The sequence below is a fragment of the Lepidochelys olivacea genome (assembly GCF_965140295.1).
Source record: "Lepidochelys olivacea isolate rLepOli2 genome assembly, chromosome: 4".
NCBI lineage: Eukaryota > Metazoa > Chordata > Testudines > Cheloniidae > Lepidochelys > Lepidochelys olivacea.
The window spans coordinates 27,368,852-27,394,831 of NC_140414.1; the positions used below are offsets into that span (position 1 = coordinate 27,368,852).

The 25,980-nt window shown below is 41.0% G+C and overlaps 1 protein-coding gene across 2 annotated transcripts in view; it reads left to right on the top strand.

Annotated features, from left to right (window-relative positions):
* Positions 1 to 25,980, top strand: part of MMRN1 (multimerin 1) — a 51,840-nt gene that overhangs the window by 10,294 nt on the left and 15,566 nt on the right. Inside the window, exons 2-5 of one of the 2 annotated variants that reach the window (XM_084625342.1) lie at positions 8,032 to 8,151; positions 12,089 to 12,195; positions 19,300 to 19,398; positions 23,963 to 24,136. In XM_084625342.1, coding sequence (XP_084481468.1) covers positions 8,032 to 8,151; positions 12,089 to 12,195; positions 19,300 to 19,398; positions 23,963 to 24,136 — 500 coding nt within the window. The remainder of the gene's footprint in view (positions 1 to 8,031; positions 8,152 to 12,088; positions 12,196 to 19,299; positions 19,399 to 23,962; positions 24,137 to 25,980) is intronic. The other variant, XM_084625341.1, reaches the window with a different exon arrangement.

A 25,980-nucleotide genomic window follows, 5' to 3' on the forward strand; every position in this document is an offset into this window, starting at 1 on the left:
AGCCACAGTAGCATGGGCAGTGGCAACATGGCTCAGCCGTGCTGAATACAAAGTCTCACCTGAACCCTGTGGAGGCGTATTCGGCATAGGTAAGCAGCGCCACGGCTGCCTGTGCGACTATGCTCCTACTTGCACTTGCCTAGCTCTCATTGAGCTAACATAAGAATGTGTATGTGAGCTGAGAATCCCATCCCTCCTAGCTCATAGTATGGACATAGCCTCAAAGAGTGCAGGCGATCGAGAATCCATCATGTCTTTCGGTACGGAACAGGTGAAGAGCTTCTTATTGTGTCATCCATTGGATACCAAGAAAATCATCGAGGGGGGAAAAAATTGATCCTGTCATTTTTGGGCTATGGGGCAGTAGCAAAACGCTGTGATATTTCTTTCTGTTCTCTGAGTATGCTGATTTGCATTATATAAATGTGTAGACTCTCTCAGTACAAATACTTGGCAGGCTGTTTCAATCAAACTAAGAAATATTCTCATTGGAATCTTTTCTAAAAAAAAAAAAAGTATGGATACATTTCTATTAATCATAGGCTTTGTAACATCTTGTTTCTACATAATCTAAATTCAAGGCCTGACTCAACCTAACAAGTGTTCCTTGAATAACTCTGTTTTCAGATGGGGAAAACTTATTACGAGGTTAATTTTTTGTAATAAAAGACATAGTCATTGCAACCCTTACTCACATGAGCAGTCCCATTGAAGTCAGATTCTATCCTGACTTGCACCTTGATAAGCATTTATGTTTATGCAGAATGAGTGTAAGATGCTACCGGAACAGAATTCTTCTCTCTCAGCTTTTCTGAATTAAAACATGTACCTGTTTAAGAAAAAGTGTTTTAAAATGAAATAATTAAACAGGCACAGACTCCTTTAAGTATCTAAATCAATCAATAAGTCAATCAATTTAAAATTAGCCACAGAAGGGTTTGTACTTTTTTGACATTTGATTTAAAAATACACCTTATTTAAACTGGGACCACTTCTAATACATGCAAGGGTTCACCTATACCAGGGTTGGCATATTACACTCACTCTGCACTTCTTTTGAACAGGTGCAAGTAACTATAAAAAGTGTAAGGCAGTAGAAAATTAGCCCAATTACCAGCATGAATGCGGAGTAGCTAAATGTGGTAAAGGCTGCAAGCTGAGACTTAAGGAAAGGAAAATCATCCTTTTTTAAAAAAAAAAAGTAGTATTTCTTTGCACACTATACTGCTACACAACACTGTAGGGCCATGCTTTAACAAAGCACTTCAGCATGTGCTTAACTTGAAATCAAGGGGAAGGTTCACATGCTTAACGTTAACTATGTGCTTAAGTCTTTTGCTGCACTGGAGCCTGAGAAAGAAAGTGAAGAACCTCATATCCCGTTTAAATTGTAAGGGGAATTTACATAGATGCAATGAGGTTTCACAAGTCGGAATATGGTAAGAATGCTGGACCCAACACCCCTATTCCTGCATTTTACTTTGCTATTCTATGAGCCTGATTCTCCACAGCCCTGTATCCTGGGGAGACATATATATCAGTGCACAGCAGGTGTAATATGCTACCATTCTCATTGGGTAGCATTTTACAACCATTTTGCACTGGTGTAAATGATGACACAAAGTGCAAAGTAGGGGAGAATGAGGCTCTGTATCTCCTACACTATTCCATGCAATGTATACAGTGAATATCATCTGAATCAATCACAGAGCTATGTGTTGCCTTTAATTAGTGCTCCAGATCTAGGTCCTTTTGTATTCCTTCAGCTACACAGTAATCCCATGGTTCAATGCAGTTCAACTGTGCAGATTCAATATCGCATGAGTTAAAAGCTAAGTAATCTAATTTACTTGTGGATAAAAATAAACCCCTTTTCAGCAGTGGTACAAAACAAGTAAGGGAGCAGAACTAAACCCATGCCCTTTGGGCTTTTGGCTAGCGGGAGTGTGCCTTTTGCCAGGGTTTAGGAACAGTTACAAGGATTGTTCAGACGCATCATCTGTGTTTCTAAGCAAATGGAAGCAAAGTTGCAGAGCTGGCAGTGGATGTTCTTTTTTTTTGCTTTGTAATGGATTTACAGTGGCAACATGATACGGAAATGGTTCTTACAGCCTCATAAACGTCCACTCTCCCAGTCGCCCCAGGGAAATGAACATTTTTTTGATGGTTGAATAAATCACATTTCACTTTACATTTGCATCACTCATCCTAGTAATAAGGGGCCTGATCCAAAGCCCATAGAAATACTCCCCCCATTCGCTTCAATGGCCTTTGGTACAATTCCCCAATGAACAAGCTGATTTTGTCAGCGGGCTGGTAAATTTTCATGACAACTTTGCAAGGCTAGCCTTCTTTATAGAAAGGGTGCTGATTGAACTGCTCCAAAGCAGGATACACATCTCCCCACTTAAAAATATCCCCTTTTTCTTGCAGTTGTTGGAATTATACAGAATATTTTTTTCTTGTTTTTAATTACAGTTCAGTGATCTCTATCGTTCCTACAACCCTGGCTTGGTCCTCATTCTGCTTGTTCAAGGCAATCTATTATATTAACAGATGGGTTTAGGAGCACCTTTACGGCTGTGTGTGAATTTTGCACAACCACGAAGTGCAGCTAAACAATTCTGGCTCACAAGGAGACAAGATCCTCAGCGGGGGTAAATTGGTGACTCTCTGTTGATTTCAGTAGATTTCGCTGCTCTGATCCTCTGGAGGATCTGGCACTTTGAGTGGAAAGCTATTTCTCTGGATGCCATGACCCTAACAAATATTTTTTCTAATACTGTTTAGAAAGCAAAAATGTTATAAATTGTTTTTTTAAAAAAACAATTGTTATTCATATGGGGAAACTCTCTTAGCAAAAATCTAAGATTCTCACATGCACACACCACACTACACAGTGGGAAACAGGAGAAAAGCTGCAGTGCGGGGGGCAAGGTGAATTGTTCTGGTGTATTTCATTGTGTGGATATAGTGAGTGAAATGTTGTGCATGGGTCCTTTAGCTGCATATGTTGGGAAAGGTTGCCACCTGCTGGCTGTTACTGTTGGTGGGTGAAATAGATATACTGAGATGGAAGATTTTAATACAGACATTGAAAGAAATTCATCAGCCCAGAAAAGGGTGGTTTCAGCACCTAGAAAAAGACAGACATTAAACCAAAGAAATTAGAACAGACCTTCACCAATGAACCCTGTGCTTGAGCCAAGTTTATGATTTACTAGCCTTCTGCTAGCTTTTAACTGGATTTGGGGCAGTGGGAAGAACGTCACTTGCTCGAACCACATTAGAAAGGGGAGTTGGTATTATTGCTAAACCCCAATTCAGCAATGGACTTAATCATGTGCAGATCCCAGGATGCCCAAGAATGAGCAACATACATTTTACTTTCAAGATGAACGTTTCTGTCCCTGCAATCTTGCTTTTTAACCCAACCATCTCTTTCTTCAACATACACGATCCATAATCCATGATAACTTCAGAATCTCAGCCAGTCAGTGAATTATGTCTGCTCATTATCATGAATGTTATCATAAAATCATGACCGGTATGGAGAAAGTAAATAAAGAAGTGTTATTTACCTCTTCACATAACACAAGAGCCAGGTATCACCCAATTAAACTAATAGGGAGAAGGTCTAAAATAAACAAAAGGAAGTACTACTACTTCATACAACACAGTCAACCCGTGGAACTGGTTGCCAGGGGATGTTGTGAAAACCAAAAGGATAACTGGGCTCAAAGAAGAATTAGATAAGTTCACAGAGCATAGGTCCATCAACAGCTATTAGCCAAGATGATCAGGGACCCAACTCCGTGCTCTGCGTGTTCCAGCTGCCAGAAGCTGGGGCTGGACAACAGGGGATGAATTGTGTGTTAAGTGCCCTGTTCTCTTCATTCCCTCTGAAGCATTTGGCACTGGCCACTGTTGGAAGACAGGATACAGGCCTAGATGGACCATTGATCTGACACACTATGGCCATTCTTATATTCTTATCAAAGGTTAAACAAAAGTACAGTAAATAATGCGAGCACTGATATTCGCTACTTTTCATCTCCTAAGGATGCACCACAGCTCAGGGTTCGTGTGCTACTTGTTCTTACTCCACAGAAAGAGAGAGAGCATTTTTTCTGGGGATTAGATCATTCTGAAGGTCAAAAATGCTGCTTATACTCCTGCTCCATCCACACCATGATATCATGAGCTTATTACCATTTACTGAGAGATGGCTCAGACAGCTACAAACCCTGTAGTTAGTTTAATACTTTCAGAAACAAGTTCTGCCTATTAAGGAGGAAAATGCATTATTAGTGAATATGTGCCACAACATGGCAATGTGCTTGGTGCATGAGAGGTGGGGACTGGATGCTTCGTGGTCCTGATTAGTCCCACTCCCAAGACCCTACAACATGAGAATTATTTACATTGGCTTCTTAGCTTGCATTGGCAGGAGAATTGGACCCTGAGTCTCCATAATGCTTGCATTGGTGCCAGTGGGAGTGATGCTTGCTAACCTTTCCTGTAGGTCCAGCATGGATTCCCTCAACAACCCCAAACTCTCCTGGCATGCACCGTAAGGAGCATGGGACAGCACGGCTGCTTTTTATATTGGAGCACTGGGGAGAGAGGAGCAGGCTTCCTGCTTTCCTTCATCTGCAGTGCACCATAATTTGATCCTTTATCGCGAGCCAGACAAATGTCCTTGTCATTACTTAATATGGCTCTGATTCTCAGATTTAGCCATGAGGCACTTGGTGCAGGACTAAGTGGCTGTGGAGCAAAGTTGGCTTTACACTCAAACACTATCCTAAATTTGGCCCTGCCAAAAGGGTGTTCTCTAACAGCCAGGAACAGTGGGAGCGTAGGGGTACTCTTACTGCAGCCTCTTTCCAGCAGTGTTTTCCTGCCCCCGCATGCAGGGAGCTGCAAGAGGATTGTGAAAAGCTGCTACGTGGACTTTAGGCCACCCAGGGAACTTCCACTGTTACTACCAATGTGGTTGTTTCTGTTTTTTAAATACAATGTTTCACGAATCAAATCTAAGTTAGTGCAAAAGGAGGGCAATAGCAACTGCAGGTCGTGACAAAGCCCACAGGTTTAGAAATCAGTATTTCCAATCTGTAATAAATTATTCCATGAAAGGTAAAGAGGATTTTCAGGTTTAAATTCACTTTATGCAAAACAGTTGTTTTGAGTGGCTGCCTTTGCCTTTACACTCCCTATCATCATCCTTCCGTCATGCTTCATTTTCTATTTTTAAACCTAAATTTTGTTCAGACTATTTGGTTTCAAAATGATATTTACATTTTCAACATCACTTAATGAGCTTATTTCATTGGTAGCACAAACCTAATTATGAGTCTCACCAGGGGCTCTTTTACCATCCATATTTCCTCCAATTTAGGCTGATCAAAGATTGCTAGGCTACAGAGAACCACTTCAGCCATTGCCCGATGCAGCTTGAAATCAGTTTAACCATTTTAAATACAAATGCTCTTTGCAGGCAACACTAGAGTTAATTTTTTACGGAGATCAGAAATTGATGTTGACTTTTTTTTAAACAAAACAACGCTTAGCCAATATTTTGGAGTGGGCTTGGCTGCTTCCTTTCCCATCCCCCATTGGAATGCATCCAGCAACAAAGATGTGTGCAAGTTTCAGTAACTCTTCCACTCTCCATAATTATGATTAGTGGATTTGCACTATGAATCTTAAAAAGTAGGCTACGTTTCTGAAAAGTAAACACTCTCTGTGTTTCAGGCCTTTAATGTATTTTAAAATTGTTTCTTGTGGCTGCTTTCTTTTTTTTCATTTTGTCCTTTGTTCAAGTGTAAAAACATATCTAATTTTAAGAGTGCTACCAGTTTTATCTTAATTAATTTATTTCTGTGGGGAGAAGTGTGATCTAGCAGTTAGAGCACAGGTGAGGGAGCCAGGAATTCTTAAATTCTAACCTTGCCACTGACTCACTGTAGCTTTGAGTGAGTTATTTTGGGCCCCGTTTTAAATTTTTGCTCTACTTTTGAGTGCCTTAGCTGCTGGGTGGCCAGCTTTAGAAATTCAGAGGCAGGATTTTTCTGACATTCTGAATACCTGCAACAGTTGAAACTGAGGATACTCAGCACCACTGCAAATCAAGCTCTCCATGTCATAGATGGGGCACATAAAATTATAAGCCACGTACCAAATGCAGCTTGAGCATAAACAACTGGCTTCAGTAGGAGCTCCACCTCTGAACACCATGACTCACTTTGATCCAGTCTTTTTTCCATATCTATAAAAAGGAGATAATACTCACCCCACATCTATGATGGGAGACTTAGTTCACCTTTGTACTGTGTGTCAAAGATAAGGACTATCTCTGATCTCATTGTTATCCATGTAGAATCCTCACCTGAGCTATACCGGGTGCAAAGGTTGGACATGCAAAGCATGGTGGTTCAGGTGCTGGAGGGGTGCACGCTGAGGACTGACGTTCTAAATGGGTGTAACCTGCAACACATTAGCATGTGTTGCCAACCACCTCATATGCACAGGAGGGCAAGAGGCCTGGCCACGTTCATGCACAGAAGGCTGTGTTCCCTTAGGATTACAGAGCACCAGCAGGTGCTACAGCCAGAATTCATTGCTACCACTCAATAGCAAGAGACTGCTAGGAGCATATTTTTTCCTACTGCTGCATAAGTGTTCTGGGATGGAAGGGGCGACCTGTGCCTTTTTTTTCCCCTTACCTAACTCACCTGTATATCACAGGATAGGGAGTTAACAAACGTGTCATTTTTATTCTGAATAACTATGATAATTTTTGAAGTTCCCTTGTTTCCTCACTCCATTGGTGGACTTTTATGTCCCATACAATCCCATGGTTGTTGTAAGTGGTTTTATGATCTCTCTGCTATGACTATAGTGTTTGGTTCTCCACTTACTTACACCGGTTTTGCATGAGTGTAACTCCATAGACATCGAAAGAATTATTCCTGATTAACACCCTCTATGTGAGAGAAGAATCTGATCCTTACGTTTACTGTTGGAGGCTGCATTTATGTTTTCCAAATATTTATTGATGCAGTTTGCAAACTGACACAAAAGAATGAAGCTACGAGTCCTAGCCATAGGAAAGAGAATATAAACAGAGCCTCATACGAGAGCACAGAGTTTTTACACCCGCAGTTAAAAAGACATATTTTTCCTGATGTAAACCCCCAAGGAAATATACAATGAGTAAGAGAAACAAGATAAAAGAAACTACACAACAACTCTTATATGAAGCACATTCTTCAATAATTATATAATATGGGCTGTGTCTGCGTGCCCCATAATGTGGTATACATGAGTGCTGCTGAGTGTGAAGTACCTCTCAAAACAGAGAGCAGGTTCTGTGGATGTCAAATCTCTGTAGTCCAGCAGTCACAAGTTCAGTTGGGCTCAGGCACCAACCATATGCTCGGTGCTCATAGTACCTTTCCTGTAAGGCTCTCAAAGCACAACACAAAGTGGGTAAATATTAAAACTGGTTAAAAATGTGGGGTGTGAAAACCGATCAATGAAATAGAAATACTGATAGATGTGTGAATGCTGAAACTCCAGGACCCGCTTCTGTGAATCCCAGAGAACAAGTTTCTATGACCTCAAAGCTAGAAAATGCCTGCTGAAGTATACTGTTATTGTTATTTGTTTGTGCTCCTGTAGTACCTAAAGGCCTCAACTGATATTAGGATCCCTTTGTACTAGATGCTCCACAAGCATTTAGTAAGCAACAGTCCATGCCCCAACATTTACAGAAGGGCAGAAAGGAATTATTATCCCCCTTTTACTGACGGGGAGTTGAGGCACCGAGGGATGAAGTGAGTCGCCCAAAATCACATGGAAATCTATGACAGAGCTTGGTGCTGTACCCAGATCTCCTGTATCCCAGTCCCCTGCCTTAATCACAAGGCCATCCTTCCTCTTGAAGGATCATGTTCCCATTGTATTTGGGGAAATGTTATTTGGATATCACAGTTGTCCACTTGTTCCTTCTTTCTCATACAGGAACTGGTGTGCTTATGTCCACACCAGACTCTTACCTACCGTCGTGGTGGACAACATGGAAACCTTGACATCAGGCAAAGCGAAGCCATGTACCTGGACTACTGGAGCCTGTCCTGTGAGGTGCGTAATCCTTTTCAGAAATAGCATTTGCATGCACTTTAATTATGAATCAGCAGGTAACCTGCTATTACTTTGAATGAAAAATAGCAATTCAATCCATCCTGCTTATAGCCCTGAGCCAAATATGGTGGGACAAGGATCTTGTATGATTCTTTGATCATATCAATGTAAAATTCTGAAGCAAAACGTAGTAGGTAACTCGGTACAAATTGCTCTTTAGCTTCTATACCAAGGACCAAATACTGGCCCTTCGCCCATCAGGGTAACCAGGTTTTGTGTCGGAGTTCGAAGAGGTCCCACGGAAGAAAGGAATCCCTGCCAGGGAATGACTGATGGACTTGATGCAGACACTCTTATACTAGAAGCAGCTGGGCACTTGCAGTCCCTCAGTGTGGCACTCCCTCTGCCAGTACAGATCCTTCTCCAGATGAAAGCACCTATGTGGTCAGAGCCTCCCACACACAGCTTCCTTTCAAGCTCCCCACACCCACAGCTTCACCACAATCACGAGGCCTTCCCCACACAAACGGTGCGTGCAGCATGTGGTCTGAAGGCAGTGGGCCAGACTGAGCTGTAATATTGCCAGGAAACGGGTGCACATAGGTTTAGCAAAGCAGTGCTACCGGAACGGAGTTGGTATTTGGTGGAGGTGCAAAATTTGTGTAACTTAACACCTGTTCTGTAGGGATCAAATTCAAATCTGAAGTGAGCAATTATACCTCCTACTGAAGGCAGCAGAAGTTTCACTGTCTTACAAAAGGGTGGGGGGGAGTTGATTGTTTGTATGGCATATGGCCATTTAAGAACCATGATGTTTGTGTTGTCATTGCACCTTTAAGTTCTGAAACGTTCTGTGAAAGAGAGAATTCAAAAAACCATCTCAGTCACAGCTGTTGCAACTGGAGTTGGCTGAAGACTGAGCCCTGGGGGTAGTTTACTGATTAGGACCCACTCACTGTGCTAAGCATAGTCATAGTGTTTATTCCCTCTGACGGGGCTGTGGTTGGATTGCCTCACTGGATTCTACAAATGTTAGTTTTCAACGACCTGCTAATAGAGTTCGGGCAGGATTGGGGGGATGGGATGACATTTTTGCAAAAAAAGTTTGCGAAACATTTGTCCTTTGTTTTAGTGAAAATTTTCACAATTTGATTTTTTGTTTGTTTGTTTCGGATGAGCTTTATCTTCCAGCCCCTCAGTTTGGCCTGGACTTTTTCATGCATTTTCCACTTAGTGGCAGGATTGTGTACAGAGGACAGGATTCAAGTTTAGGTTAGGAGTAGATTGAAGTTGGACACTGCTGTCCTTCATCTCGCCTTCAGCTCCTTCTTTCCTTGTCTGTGATAACCTCCAACCCAGGCTAATGGCCTGTTCTTAAAAAGTTTTATTGCCAGAGTCTTCTGAATTTGGTCTGGTGTGTGCTTTGGTGGTTTCCCTATTACACCTCCGCTGCTACTTGGGGTATGCAAAGGGAGACATCCCCTAAGTGTGTCTGAGTTGTTCTAATCCAGAAGTTAGGACTTATTGGCTCTCCATCTGTGGCTATGACCACTAGACTATACCATTCTCTTGTACTGTATATACATCACGTGCTGGAGTCTGCCTGTGGCTTTGCTACTGCCTATCGGTAGCAGGTAAATTACGCTCCGCATTTTGGGAATACTTTAAGTGGCTCTGGGGAAGGCCATAACATGTGTTACTAATACACTGTGCATGTGATGAATCTTGCAGTTGTAACATTGTCTCTTTTAAGTGTTTTTTAAATTATTATTAATTCAAAAATTTCAGGATGCCTTTGTAGGAAAATAAGCTCTTTCAGCTGGTTCTGTAAGTAAATATTGTACACAGTCTTACTCTACTAGTCAGAGCTTGGCTTATCTGTAGGACAAAGGGAGAGCTTCTGGCAGCTGCAGAAAAGTAGATGATATAAGACTATCCCTTGTGAGACAGTGTTGAGATTAACTGTAGAGTAAAACAAAATAGCATTTTAGAGTTCACTGGGAGGATGTTTTCCGACACAAACCTGGTGGATTTAGTCTTCGAGTTTGCCTTCTTCCAGCAGTCATTTAGATTGGGATTGTGCTGCTATAAAAGGACTGAGAATTCTGTGGCAGCTATCTTCAGAGCTCCCAAACTTTGTAACTTTAGCCCTCTCACTGGGAACAGTGTCTAGTAGCCAGTAGCATTTTTTATCACTGCTTCTGTCTGGTGTTTATATTTAGAATGTTAAAAGGGGCAGAGGAGATTTTATATATACATATATAAATATACATAAACACACACACTAGCTTCCAGTCTAGACTGATTCTTGTATGAAATTAAGGGGGGAAAAAACAAGAAAGACCAAATGCCCAAGAGCGAGTGTGGCAAGTGTATGCTGTCTCCCTGATGGGCCAAGCAACTCTGAGAACAAAATGGCTACTTTCTCTGCACTCAGGCAAAGTTCTTAATTATAAAGGTGCAGTACACCTCAAACGGAGGCAGCACAGTTACACAGCTATATCTACCTTCATTTGATTTTCAGATTGGCTCTTGGGTTCTCTCTTCCCATCCTCCTTCAGTTCTTCACCAAGCTTCCATCTCTGTCCCGCTCCACAAGGTTTTCCACCTTAAGTCAATTCCTTGAGGGACCAAAGTTCACCTCCCTATTCAAATCTTGTACAATCTCTGCTGGAAAATAAACTCTGAGAAACTCCATTGAGGGGAAGTCACTAAGAATGTGAGATCTGGATGGAGCACTAGTGGGGAGCAGAATAGACTCTCAGCCGTTCTGCTGTTACCAACATCCTGCCCCATAGTTTCACATTGCGGGAAGAGAAAGATGTTTTAGGGTATACAGGAAAGCAGAGGCATCTAGAAGCCAAGTTGCAAGATGATCACTGGAGCCTGAGAGATAGCCGTATGTGGCTAAGGAAACCTAATGAGGATCCTGGGAATCCGAGCAGAGGGAGTGGATGGCTATGAATATTTGGAATCAGAATTAATATTCCAAACTCCATATATTTACGTTGTTGATTATTCATAGTCATGCCCATCTTTTAGGACTATGCATAATTTTACTTCTTAAAGATGAGTCCTTACTCAATTTGCACTCTTCCCTCGTGCACAACAGCTGCTGGTTTTTGCGTGCAGGAGGAGGGACCGCGCAAACACCAGCTCTTTAGTGTGATGTAATTACATCAGTATGGACAGAATGGACAGAAATGCCCTCATGAAACCTTTTTCTGAATGGGAGAGAAGGCTTAAGCTTTTAGTGGTTTTCACTATGTGTGTGTGAGAGAGAGAGAAAGAGAGAGAGCGCTTCTTTATGAATTTCGGAGAGAAATGTTACCATCAGTACAAAGTCTGCTTCACGATAACACCGGACCTAATTCTGAAGTTCTTACCCAATTTATACTCTCTCTTTCTCTATTATAGGAGATTTGCATGAACAAGGACTAAATAAAGACTTAAAATCCTGATCTGGTTGAAGTCAATAGCAAAACTCCCACTGACTTCAATGAGGCCAGGATTTCACCCTTCAGAATTTATCTTGCTATAAACAGCAGAGCATACACTGTGGCCCAGGCCTTCCAAAGTAACTAGATATTTTGGATTCCTGAATGTTTATGTGCCCAATCTCAGATACCATAAAGAGGCCTGATTTTTTTTTTAAGAAAGCACTGAGTTAACCCTCATCTGAAAATCAGGCCTCTTTTAGATGTCTGAAGTTGGGCACCCAGAATCAGTCGTTAGCATTGAAAATATACAAAGGTGTTTTTGGTTTTTGTCGTTGGGATTTTTTTAATTCCTTTCACTCCAAAGTAGTTGTAAAAAAAAATTCATAGGTGAAATGTGCAGTGTAATGTGCTGATTACAGATTTATCTTCCAACATCATATTCAATCTTCTGAGACAGACGCGTAACATTTGATTTCCAAACTCTTCTTGATCTCCAGATCCCAGACGATGACCCACCGAGCCTACAGAATCAAACATAAAATTGTGACATCACTGGAGTGGAAGTGCTGCCCTGGGTACAGCGGAGAAAAGTGCCAACCCAAAGGTGCGTCAGAGTTGTATTGATTTGAATCCAGTTCAGTTTAAAGAGAGAAAAGGCAATCTGATTCAAGAGCAAAAGCCCCAGATGAAAGTCAGTCTAGTTCAGATCTTTTCCTAACAGAATGAAATCCATTAAAATCAGAAAAGTGCAGACTGGCAGCATTTATTTACTGTCCCTGCTTTCAATTTTTACTGTTCATGCCACATTATTCAGAGAGAGAGAGAGGGAGAGAGAAATTACCTCCCCCAGCTCTTCCCTTAATAAATAAAACTCACGAACTCTTGATTCTGATTCTATTATACGGCAACCTGGAATCTGTATTAAATGCTTCACTACTTCTGTCTGACCTTTCTGGGGGGCAGAGAGGGTGTACAGAATTGCAGCCTTGGGGATATTAAATCAAGGTCTTTCACTGTGTACCTACTGTAAAATTAATCGACCTATAGTAGGCTGACCCCTTTGCCTTTTGAGATTCATCCACTTGGAATATATTTCAGCCAGTAGATAAGATAATGTGCCTGATCCGTTTTACCACTGAAGTCAATAGAAAAATTGTTACTGATTTCAGTGGTAGCAGGATTGGATCTGCTGACTGACTTTTACAAAAAGCCACACCAGATATTATACATGGCCTACGTACAACTGTGCCTTTTTTATACAAAGCATGTAGCGTTTACCATTGCCCTGGTGATCAAACATATGGCAATGTGCTGTCATTTAACATCTGTATAACTGCTACTACTTTGCTCCTGGCCTTAAACAAACTGCCCTTGAAAAATAAGATATGGCATTAGCATACATATTTTAAATGAATGAATATTACAAGAAAGGCTATTAGATGTGGTGGGGAATTCAATCAACAGTGGTAGAATAGAGGCTGTCATTAAAAATTAATGTAGAGGAATGTAGAGAAGCCACAGCCATTCCCATCTAGGAGAGGGAAATATTGAAGAGCTGGGACCCCAGCAGTCGGGAGAATCTCTCTTACAGCATTGAAAGCTAGTGAGCGTTGGGTCAGGCTCTAATGTGGCACGATCAGCCACCACGATTTATATCCAAAGCCCCTGTTTGACATTTTCAGAGTTGACATTTAAAATAAAATACAAAACGTTAACAAAAACAGATTACAAAAATGAAGGCTTAAGAAGGAGGCAAAGTACAATCAAAGTAACTGGTCCAGCATCAAGGAAATATGGGAAATGATGTTTATACCCCAATTCATTATATATTAGTGTAGAAAAATAGAAAGGGGAGTTGTGCTGGGTTACAGCTGGTGATCGACAATCAAACTCCTAGTTTCCACTCCCAAATCTTCCACTAACTTGCTCTGTGACCTGGGAAAGTTACTTAACCACTCCACATCTCAGTTTGCCCATCTAGAAAAATGGGATGAGACATCACACAAGGGCATAGAGAAGCTTAATTAATGCATGCTTGTAAAGCACCTGAAGGGCCGGCCTCGGATGAAAAGTGTTACGTAAGGACAAAGTATTTCTCTTTTCTCTCTCCAGAATCCTGCCAACCACTCCAAAGCCACTGACACCCACCTCCCACACAGGGCTTTCGGCCAGTGAATTTGCAGAGTGGTGAGCCAATGGCCATGTGCCCAGGCCTCCCTTTCACACCGCTGCAGAGAGAATGACTATGTATGCACTGTTCTGTCTCACACAGAGCTGAGCGGTGGATGTGGCCTCTCCTGACCTTGCCCTCTCTACACAGTAGAACTGTGGCTGCATGATGCATTTATGGGAGTCCTGTGACTATGAGTGCATCATGGGAGATGTAGTCCAGTCAGGGAGCCTGACCCATAAGAAAGAATGAACAAGGTCATAAGGTTTCTGAATTATAACTCTCATGAAGCAACGTAGCACCGTAGGAAAACGTAGTTTAATGCTGAATTGACTTGAAATGAAATGTTTTAGGTCAGTTTAAAACAAAATGTTTTGATATGGGAATATTGAAATGTTGTTGTTTTTTGTCAAGAATGCCAAAACAAAATGTTTCATCACCTCCAAATCAAAATGTTTTGTAACATTTTGTTCCTCAAATAAATAAAATAAAATGATCACCTTTTCGTCCCAATATGTGATGAAAACAAATGTTGAAATATTGGAATTTCCTCACAGGATAAAAGTTCTGATTTTTGCTCAGGTCTGCTTACATACAGTGCATTATGCATCACAAATCATTTCTGGAAAGGACAAACTGCACCCTCGTAAATGTAGGTCATGTTGCATCCAAATGCAGCATTGCAATGTAAGTTGATTTTAAGTGCATGGATTCAGTTTCCTCCCGCTTTCCCCCGAATGATTTAATCTGTGCTGGCTGCGGCTTAGGGCACACAATATTCTCAGAATTGCAGAGAGAGTACAGTAACTATTCTTAACTCTAAATATGTCTGCAATAATACACTTTTTCCAGCAGATGGCTCTAAAATGTTCTGAACAGAAACAAGGAAGCCACAGCAGAGTGTAAAAGACACGATGGGCAGCAATTCAAATTTAAGCACAGAACTCTCAGAAGGATTATAATAGGGATGGGGAGGATTCTTGTAATGAAACTCAGAAACTCCCCATGGTGATTCTCCTTTAGCTGCTCCTGCTGCATCACAAATATATTCAGAGAAAAAGATGATCTAATCTCCATATTTTAATACTTCCTGAAAATCATTTCATGCATATATGTGTTTAAAAATACGTGCAGCAATATATTACATATCTAGCCCAAGATTTTCAAAGACAGGAGTCTGATGTTGGGCTCCTGAATAAGTGACCTAATTTTTCAGAAGTGCTGAGTGCCCAGCAGCTGCTGCTGGTTGCTCAGCACTTTTAAATAACGACCAGTTGTTTTCTTTATTATGCCTAAGAGTGGATTTAAGAACCTAACTTCAGTCTTGTGTTTTTGAAAATCTTGTCCTAAATTTAACATTGTGGGTGCAACTTTTAAAAGGCAGCCTCAAATTCCATATGTGCAATTTCTTCATTTAGGCCTGTACACTTCCTGCGCACAAAATTAAAGGCCAGACTGGCTGAGAAATCGAGCCTTAGACTTGTGGCCAATTCTCCCAATTAAATGGGAAGCAAAAGATGTGGATAGAAAGCAAAAGTTTTTGCCATTCGGTGACTGTTTGCTGGCCTAAGGGAAACAAATTTAATTATTTCAGTCCGGGGCTCAAATTACAACTGGCATTATTTTCATCCTTGTTAGGACATCCTTGTGTCCAATGAATAGATAAGCATAGGGATTCAACTCCCATCTTATCCCTCCAGATGGTTCCTTCAGAACGGGACTGAGACAAGTTAGCGGGATGTGGTGAGACAAGTCACGTTGCTGCTGACTGTTCTGAACCTGTTTTGTTGATAAAGGACCCTAATTTCTAAAGTTGTCCATCATGTACCTTTCCCATATGGGCAGGTTATTCCATAACTGGTCACTCAGAGGAAAGTACAAGAAAACCCAGAAGCAGTTTGTCCTGGCTACAGTAGGAGGCAGAATACTGGACTAGTCTGATACAGTATGGCAATTCCTATGTTCCCGTTCTCACAGGCATTCAATTAGCTAGACAATTTACAACATTAGTGAAATAAACGTGAAAGGAGAAATATAAGTCCCTGAAACTATAAAAGTGAATAGAAAGCACTATAAGGATCAGGAATGTGCCACTTGTCTGAAGCAGTGAACAAGCTGCTTGATTCGATGTGGGGGGAGATGAAAGATAAGACTGATTGAAAAATCTGGTGTCTTTAGCCGTAAGGATGCTGGTGAATACATTTGGGAAGACAGAGAGATTGGTAAATGAAAGAATAAAAGGATGTCCATCAGCTGGTCCTTTATCACAGGCAAGTAACTGACTCCACAGTCAAAGATCATATTATCTCTCCCCTCCTGATAAATACTATAGAATGAATTGGGATGAATGTAAGAGTTTAACTGCTGTCAACAACCATGGTCAGAAGAAGATAACAGCAGCTATTGAAATCGTAAACAGACCTTTCGGTTTCTTACCCAGCATGATTGCAGTTCCATTGGGTTCCATGGAACAGACCAGGTGATAATTTGATGTCATGAGCACCTGTTCAGTAGCTAATTGTTATTTCCAATATTCACTTACCCCATAATACAGCGCCTTGTATCTTCCTTAAATGTCATTGATTGATTACCATAAATATTGTTATGAGGCTGATGGAAAGTAGGGAAATTTATATATATATTTCATTCCATTCAGTTACCTTGGAGAGTCAGGTTAGGACCAAACTAGATTTCAGTTCTTTACCTGAAAATAGTCTCCCTAAACCTATCCTTTTCTACTTATCCTGTATTTGGGGTCAGAAATCCTGTCAACCAAATTATCACTCTTGCTCCTGTCCATAGCCTTCCAACTAGACCCAAGTTATTTATGAAATATTTTGCACACTTAGTAAATGTGTAGCGTCTATTTTAGCCACCCCTACTCAGGGTAAGTAGTACTTTACACTGCAAACCGTCCTATTGATTTCAATATTAAGACAGGCATAAGAGAGGCAACATTGTCTAGTGGTTAAAGCAGAGGCCTGGGAGGCAGGAAACCTTGGTTCTATTCTTAACTCTGCCAGTGGCTCCCTGTTTGGCACAGGCAAGACAATATCTTTTATGAGACTTTGTTTCCCCTCCTGTAAAATGAGAATAATACAATTTGCCTACTTGTGTAAAATGCTTTGAGATCCTCATATGAAATGTGCCACAAACGTGCATAAATGGATGGAGTTCCCACCCAGCTCCCAATATAGATAATGGATGTTTTCCAAACTTACAACCTTTCTTGGATTTGCCTTTATTGTTCATTTAAATACCAATCAATATCAACTTCGGCCTAAGGTTCCTCCTCTAGGTGGCAGTTTTGAGTTTTTCCTTGCAGAACCTCACTGTCCCTGCCACTAGTTCTCTTCACATTACAGACACACTCAAATCCCTCAATATTCTAAGTTTGGAACTTATAGGACCCATCTGGTCTGGTTGCCAGAGAGAGTCACCAGGATAGCTCTGCATCTCCATGAAGGTCCATAAGGGACACCTTGTTATGAAGTACAAAGTATGTATTGATTATTATACGAATAATGGGCAAGCTTCAAAATGTTCAGACAATTCCTACAAAATTTGGATATTTGAATTTATCTGAACCTTTTCAGGTCTCCGTCCCTGCTCTTTTCCATCTTGCCTCTGCCTTTCTTCTCTCACTCCAAACAGATCTTTCTCCCTTCCCCTGTCCTCACCTTCCCTTTAGCCTGACTCTCAGCTCCTCCTCCCTGAGCCCAAGGAGTTTGAATGCTATTCTACGGTGTAGAGATCTCTAGTCTAAATATTCCTTTGAATTCTGGACTAATACTACCCTCATCTACAGCAATCTCCATGTCTTGCCTGAGTCAGATGAGCCCCTGAATGAAATGGGCTAGATTCATCCCTATTCAGTTTGGGTTCACTCCTGAGGAGATTAGAGAGTGTTTGCTTTGGCAAGCTGCATCGGGGTTCTAGAGGGAGAGATGAGCTTTAAATGACAGTTGGGGTCATTAGGAATTGTACCAGCAAAGGTTGCCCAGGGAATGTGCTGAATCAGCCCATTCCATGATCTTTCTCCTCCTCCCCAGTAGTGCTTCACACTTTGAATTTCCATTGGTGGTAGGACCCCTTGCCAGAGAGAGAATTGCAGGTATCTTGCACTGCTGTGACCCCTCATTATTAGACTTCCTGCTGCCAAGGGCCCCTGCTTCTCAGGTTTCTCTTACTCACCCTGTGGCCCTCAAGAAGTCTCATAACCCCTGAGATCTAAAGAAAGCAGCCAGCCCAACAGATACACTGATACAAAGAGAAGGAAAAAAAGGGAGGGAGGGCTGAGTGAACTACTTATCTGAATCTTTTCTTAATCTTAAAACAGTTTCTGTTTTAGTTTACATTCACTTGAAGATTTGAGCTCCCCTCACGTTTGAAAATCCTACCATAAATACTGCTTGTTCTAAGGAAACTAGTATAACAGCAACTGGGGTTAAAATACATGATTCCACAGCTGTTTTCCTGCTTTTAGAAAATCTCCTCTTTAAATAGATAGGGAGTTGTTATTTTATTAAATGTTGTGGTTGATTTATAGAAAAATGCCCTGCAATACTTTAATATTGCCATTCTCTTCACACAAAAAAGCTCTTTCCATTTAGAGAGGAGGTGCAGCACATGAAAGCCCTCATCTCAAATCTCCCTCCTCTCCTCTTGCAGTTTAGGGAAAGTTCAGATCCAAACATGAATCTTTACTTTGCAGCCCAGGCACATCTCTTATTTCTGTTGTAGCTTAACTCTTGGTAAATGTGTATCCAATTAGCTCTGTTGTTCACTTATCCATTATAATGCCTGTCATTTATGTGGCACTTTTTATCTGTTGCTCTCAAAATACTTGAAGTGGTAAAGCACAGATAACCCCCAATCATATCTAGGGAAACTGAGGCACAGAGAAGCCACATGAAGGTCACAGAGCAAGTCAGATATGAGTACCGAATCCCTATCACTAGATTATGCTGCTTTCCGTAGTCAATTAAGGTGACTTTTATTACCTTTCTGTACTTAGTTTGATGGTCACAAAATGTATTGTTTGTACAGTTCTGTTTTTTTAAAATGTTTGATTTTCAATAAGCAAAAAGCCATTCTCTATTCTTTGTTAGACACCAGCTGAAAATTTCTTTAGCTAGCCATCAGGCAAAGACATAAGATATTTTTATAAATTAGTTTTGTTTTATATCTGTCTTAAAGCCTCTACTCTAAATTTAATCCAGATTTCTGAATGTTCCTAATTATAGGGGAGGTTTAATCTTGTATTGGCACCAACTTCTACAAATCACAATGAATTGCAACATCTGTGAGACATTTATAATCTTCTCTGGTCAGAATTAAATCCAGTCACTGTCTTTACCAATGGTCCACATGTGTTACAGATAGGCTAAATTGCTAACTCAGGAATCACCACAGACAATTAGGTTTTGGGAGAGATAGAATGGAGAAATGAAGAGCAGTACCAATATTGCTGAGTACGGGATAAAGTAGTCATGCTGAATGTTTTGCTTACCTCCTTTCTTTCCCCCCCTCTTTTAGACCAACAACATCCATTGCTTATACATAGCAACCAAGCTGAGAGCAACACAGCTATCAGTGCAGAGACACGGGGAAACCAGCAGGACACCAATGACCCAGGTCAGCAGTTGTAATTACTGTCATCTCTAACACAATCATTGTCAACGCTATTTATTAAAGCTACTACAAAAGACATCCCCAGCTGCCAAAAGCTGTGAGATGAAGCATCAGATTCTCTTGTAGCTCTGTTCTACTGGTGGTGCTACTTTGAGAGGGGGGAGGGAACTGAACCTTCTGGATCAGTGTCTAAGAGTATGCAACTAAAAGATTCAGTCTCCAAAATAAAAACAAAACCCACTGTGGCACTGGCCACAACGCCTCTATTAAAAATATACATATCTAGGCCAGATCTGCAGGCAGCAAAGCTTAGCACTGCATTGCAGAAGAGAGGGGAGTTATGCTGATTTACACCAGCTGAGGATTTAGCGCTCTCTGTTGCATATGTTCTTATCAGACTGATATGTTTATTCTAAACCAGTTCAGTAGCATTTCCGCCAGAGTGCTCAATGTTTGACGAGAGGAGTTTGGTGTCACTTGATTGTCATCTTCCCAAATGGAATCACAAGCAAGCTATACAATAATACTTTACGGGTCTGTTCTGAATAGAGTGTGATATGACCCCAGCTTATTGTGCTAATCATAATTGTCTCTCGGTTACTCTGTTCTTCCCTTCTCTTAGTTGCAACCACCTGTTGTCTATCATTTCATAGTTAGATTGTGAGGATGTTGGGGCAGGGATTGGCTCTTTGTTATGCACATGTAGGCAGAGCCAAGCCAAGTCAGACCCCAATCAGTAACATGAGTAATTTTATACAATCAGTAAGCTAAAGTCAGAGAGGACCTAAACATTGATGAAGCTAGATACCTTAAAAAAGACCCCCTCACATATTGTATTCTTTTACAGTATTGAATGCATATGCTTTGGCCAGGCTCACTTCCCTTTTGTATTCATTTTCCACGACTATTTTATGTTGAAGTTTTATGAGCACAAATGTTCCAGACAATGAATTCCGTAATCACCTGTGGTGACAAAGTCAGGCTGGGCAGCTGCAAGAGCGTGAGGGAAGGCAGGTATGTTAACCTTGGCCTAGAATGATAAAGGCCCTTTTTCCTATCAGCTGAGAAGGGTTACCTCAGGTCAGTGAGGGACACCTGAGTCCAATTAGGCTGTCTGAGACCTTTAAAAGCCCCTTCCTCTGGTTAGCCAGGGGAAGGAGAGAGGAGCTGCTCTGGGGCTAGTGGTGGTAGAGAAGCAGACCTCTCTAAGGTGAGCAGCTGCAATCCTCCCGAAGGCGGGAACCCCCCCAAGCTGAATGGCTGTTGAGGAGAAGGATGGACACCCTGCAGCCAACAGCAGGACAACAACCCCCCCCCCCCCCAGGAAAGGTGTTCCCCTTTTGTTTTGTGTTTGTAAAATGATTTCTTTTTGTTTGCTGGAGGAACGCTCCTTGGGCCTGTCTTGATACGGCCTACCTTGAAAATATTAATACGAGAATACAGAGGGGGAAGATTAACACTGACTAGAGGGGGGCTGATTTAAAGCAGGCTATGCCTCTGTCAGAGGGGGAAGTGCAAAGTCGGGCGAGACAAAGGAGGAGCCTTGCCACACTGTACAAATAGTCAAGGAAACCAAATTTTACTCATGCCAGTGGGTGAATTACAAATACATCCAATAAAATATGACTTATCAGCCCACTCCAATTAGCCAACAGTTTATATATCGGATACTCACAGAGAACTACTCAAGATCAGTGCATGATGTTTTTTAAAAAATCACAAAATAAATATGCTGAATATTTTGAAGGAAGAACGTTTGAAGAAATTGTTTGCTTGTGATATATTTATTCCCAAGAAGAACGCAAGACTCCATTTGCCGATAAATTATGTACAGCAAACTATTTGTTCCTCTCTAAATGGTGCTGTTACCCACACATGGGCAAGTCAGTGTGAGCAGTAGTGAACTGATATAACTTACCTGGTGAGATGCCAGAAAAGGAATCCACGAGCTGTGAAAGAAAGTGTAAGATATAAAGCTAGATTACACCTTTTTGTACACCTTTCTGTTAGTTGCTTTTTCCTGTTGGTGTCTGAATTGCACATGCCTGCACCAGCTCATGGTGTAACAAGTACCCTATTACTTACCTCTCCATTTACATCCCCTCTGCATCTGGCCTTGTATTCCAATACACTTTGCCAGATCAAATAATTGTTGTAGGTAAAATTCTGATCCTTAAGTTTCATTTCTCAGTATGCCACTCTCCCTTGGGGAGATTCATAGGGAGAGTAGAAAGTCAGAATTCAGACCTGCTATGCTACTCTGACAGGAGAATGCCCTCCCTCCCCCGAAATACCAAGAGTAAGAGAGAAATGAAAAGGAATAGGCAAGAGAAGAAAGGGAGTGGCTGCCGGACAGACATACAGGAAGGGTGTTTCAAGTGGGAGCTACAGAAGAAAAAGCTTTCATACCAACAACAAGGGTGAGATGGTGTGAGAAGACAAAGAAGAGCTCAATTGCAGACCATAAAATAGCCGTAAAAATAAACAGGCAAATGAATGCACACCACTTCTTCACTATTTTATTTCACTCCTAAATTCTTACAGTGCAAGTCTACCCTGAAAAGTGACTCTCTAAAGATAGTATCTTAGGATCTTATGTGTATTGTCACTCAATGATTTTTAGATCAGATTTGCTCAGTTGACCAGTAAAAAGATGTCTTTTCTGGCTGCCAGCCCTGTAAACACATCCCGGGCCGAGACACTCAAATCTTCCTGTCTCATGCTTCGTTACCAGTTACACCAATTCTGCAGGCCAGATTCTGTTCTCTCTTATACCTGTGCAATCCCCTTCTCTGCAGACCATTGTTATGCTTATCCAATTCTACTGTCTACAAGGGGCCGCAAAGAGAGGGGGGAGGATCAACAAACATAACTGAGGAAAGAATCTGCAGATATAATATAGTTAACAGTTCTCTCAATTATGCATGAGCCAAAATGGAATTCAACTTGCTTTCCCATTGCTGAAGTGTAAACAGGAGTGAAAAGCAGTCAAAATCTCTTATTAATGTCACTAAAGCCAGTAGCTGACGAAAGACGCGTCTACACTGCAATCAGGGTGTAATTGCAGCACACAGACATACCCAAGCTATCTTATTCTAGTTAGCTCAGGTAGTAATAGGAGTGCAGCTGCAGCAGTACAGGCTTCAGAGCAGGCTAGTCACCTGAATAAACCCAGGGCCTGTGTGGGCTTGTGGACCCTGTATTAAAATCCATGCTGCTGCAGCCTCGTGTTCATGCATATTGTAGACCTATCCCGGACAACAATACCCTAAGATTACCCACAGGGAGAACTGTTAAATAAGAAAGTGCCAGTGGTAAATAGTCACTTTTCAACATAGACCCACACTTTAAACTAGATGGTGTAAACACCGAGTCTGCTAACTAGAATTCTGAAGAATCATTGTCCCATTGCACTACTGCACAGTTGAAAGAAAATTCCCCTTTGCAGGCTACTTCCTTTGTGTAGTCTTTATACTTCCACCAAATTTGTGACTATTGCCATTTGCTGCCATGGAAAAAGACACTGAGGCCATAATGAGAAGTGACACAAGATCAATACTAATACTATGGATCTCCACTAATAAATATTTGTATGGATCCATTGCAAGGTGCTTTATTAAGTCAAAACATGGTTTGGTCCATATGGGGTAATGCAAACAAATCTGTATTTATCTATCTATATATTTAAAGTTGTCATTTAGGTGAGATTTTCAAAGGAGTTTAAGGGAGTTGGGCACGCAACTCCCTCATATTTTGAGTGCTTAACTCTCTCAGGCTCTTGAAAATCCCAATCTTAAAACCCACTCCTGCAAGATGTTCAATGCAGGCATATGCGTGAACCCATTGTGAAGCCCTAATAGTGCAGGATCAGGGCCTTACTTCTCGACTGGCTAATTTAAAAGCTGGGAACCAGACATCCACTAATCTCAATAGACCACAACCACAAGGAGGGGCAATTTGGATTGATATTTTAATAACTGAACTTCCCAGACTGGGCAATTAGCTCTTTTTTGAATGCTAGTGTCAGAACTATAAAGGTTCTATCCTGTATTATTATTTTTTTATTTTTCTGGTGCTCATTCTTGATGGATCTGGCCGCCCTGTTCAGAGGGTCCTTCTTTTGATCCTATCACTCATAAATGGATGTATCTTCTTAAAACTGAAGCATTCAAACGACATGTGTTGATTGATTTGTAAATGATCAGTGAAAATAAATATCTTGGTGCTATTAAGGGACAAAGAATTAATGATCACTGAATCCTCCACTGGGTGGTAGGTGGGAGAAGACTGGGATTATGCTGATTAAGATAGGTTAACCATTCAAAGAGCTCTTCTAGAACTATAAATACTTGATAATGGATATGGGATGCTTCAGTAATTAGTTACTGCTGTGCTGCTGAATGTCACTAATATGTGATATATGACAAAAATTAAGATGACTCACTCATGAATTGTAACTCAGAAACTTTGCATTCTACTTTCAGCGAATTCTTCTCAGAAAAAAATCCACTTCCTCTTTCCCCTATGATTTAATAAAGCTTCTTTTTTGCTCTATTCTTCCACCAAGCAGTGACACAAAAAATGAAAGAGCAGATTAGCAGCCAGCAGGTGAAACTGACTTTTCTACAGAAGAAGGTTGACAACATTTCTGCTACCATGAGTGATGTGAGCAAGACACTCTCCTCTCTGGAAGGCAAAATCAGTGAAGATAAGGGTAGAGACTTCCAGTCTTTCCTAAAAGGTAAAAGAAAGAAAGAAATTAATGCAATCACTCACCCTGTTAAAGGTGCCAGGAAAAATGTTCTTATGCTGACCTCTATTATTATTCCATATTTGCAGAGGGAACTCTTTCTTTGTTTCTTTTGACAGTACAATTTTTAAAAGACCTTTATTTTGGTCTCTTTAATAGTAAATAATCAATACAATATGTTGTGTACTCTCCAAGGTAAGTTAAACCAACCCACTATTAGGGGATATGAGTTTATCTACAACTTCTACAAATTTCCTTTCCTTTGCACTTTCTCCATTTTGCTAGCTGTCGGAGAGATGGGTTTTGCTCTGTTTCTGAGAAGCCTGAATAATATTTGTGCAATACATGTTTCACACAGGTTTGGGGCAAACCTTTGAGGAGGTTTGTTGTTGTTTGGTTTACAATACAGCATTCATTCTATTGAAAAATTTGCCTTTGTGATAAAGAGTAAAATTTTCCAAATGGTAATTGAGGGTTTAGCCCTATCTCCAAGGAGAAGGATAGCTGTGGCTAAGGCATTTGAATGAGGGCTTGTCTTCACTGCTTTAAAAAAAAAAAACTTCTTTTTTTTTTATACTTTGTGTTACCTGTGAGAGCTCTCCTGAGGTAAAAACATAGCAAAGACAAGGTACTTGTCGTCAAGTTCTTTCTTGACTTCTTTGTTTTTTTAAAAAAAAACATGACATGAACCCCAACCCCTAAAGTAAGTAAGAAAATAGAAAATAGCTATTTTGGGAAGGTGGCAAGGGCATGGCCAATGGGTCAGTGCGGATCCACCTGCAGAAAACAAGGACACACATCAACTACTCCTTTGCATGCCCCGTAGTAATAGCTATGGTCCAGCTGCACAGATACCTCAGCTGATCAGGGCTGAAAATTCCTTCCCTCAGAACTGCAAAATTTTGCTCAGTTTCCCAGGATTTGCCCCCAACTACTTACTTTGGTTTTTTATCCATTGGCTAAAGAATAATTTTAGGAAACTGGTATTGTAGGCATAAACAACATGCTTCTCTAAACTTCGCTTCTCTAAATCTACGAAATGTAATTCACGTTTCCAATCCTTCTGTCTCCAGAGTTGTATACTCCACATGCTGTGTGGTTCTGCTTTACCCCTGATCACATTTGTACTGTCTCTCTCATTCAAATTGGCCTGCTTTCACTTCTACATTTATTGACTCTTGGGCACACATTTAATTCGTCTTCAAACATTTCCCATTTCCCCTCTGCATCTTTTCTATCCATTTTTTTATTCCTTTCTGTGTTATCCATCATTTACACATTCTTCCAAGATATGCATTGCTGAAATCCCATGCCCATGCTTTCTACCTATATTTTGGACTCATTATAAACCTAATTACGAATGTACATTATAAGAATAGCAGTTTTTATACTATGTCTGTCTACAAATGGTTTTTGAGTTTTTATTGCCTTTTCCTATCATGCCCCATGTATTACCTGGCTACATGAAATCTCCCATTACTAGTTCTGTGTTAGATTACCAACATAAATCAATCTCCTAATCAAGTTGCTATGATGAAAGTGCTGCCATCAACTGCCTTTATTAGCTCTAATTATAAACCTCAGGCCCGGGTTGTTGCCAATCTTTTTCAGGTGCGCTGTGGGGAGACTGGAAACTAGGATCACATCTCTCCCTGGTGCTGTCTTCATCAGGGGTAGGGACAATTGCAGTTTCTGTGCTCTGGGGTACACAAGTACTGCTCCCTCCATATTCCCCCTAGGGCAAACAGCATACCAGATTGGGGTGAGGTGGAGAAGGGCCATGTCCTCAGACCACCTCCACACTGACCTGAGAAGTAGGACAGATGCACAGTGGA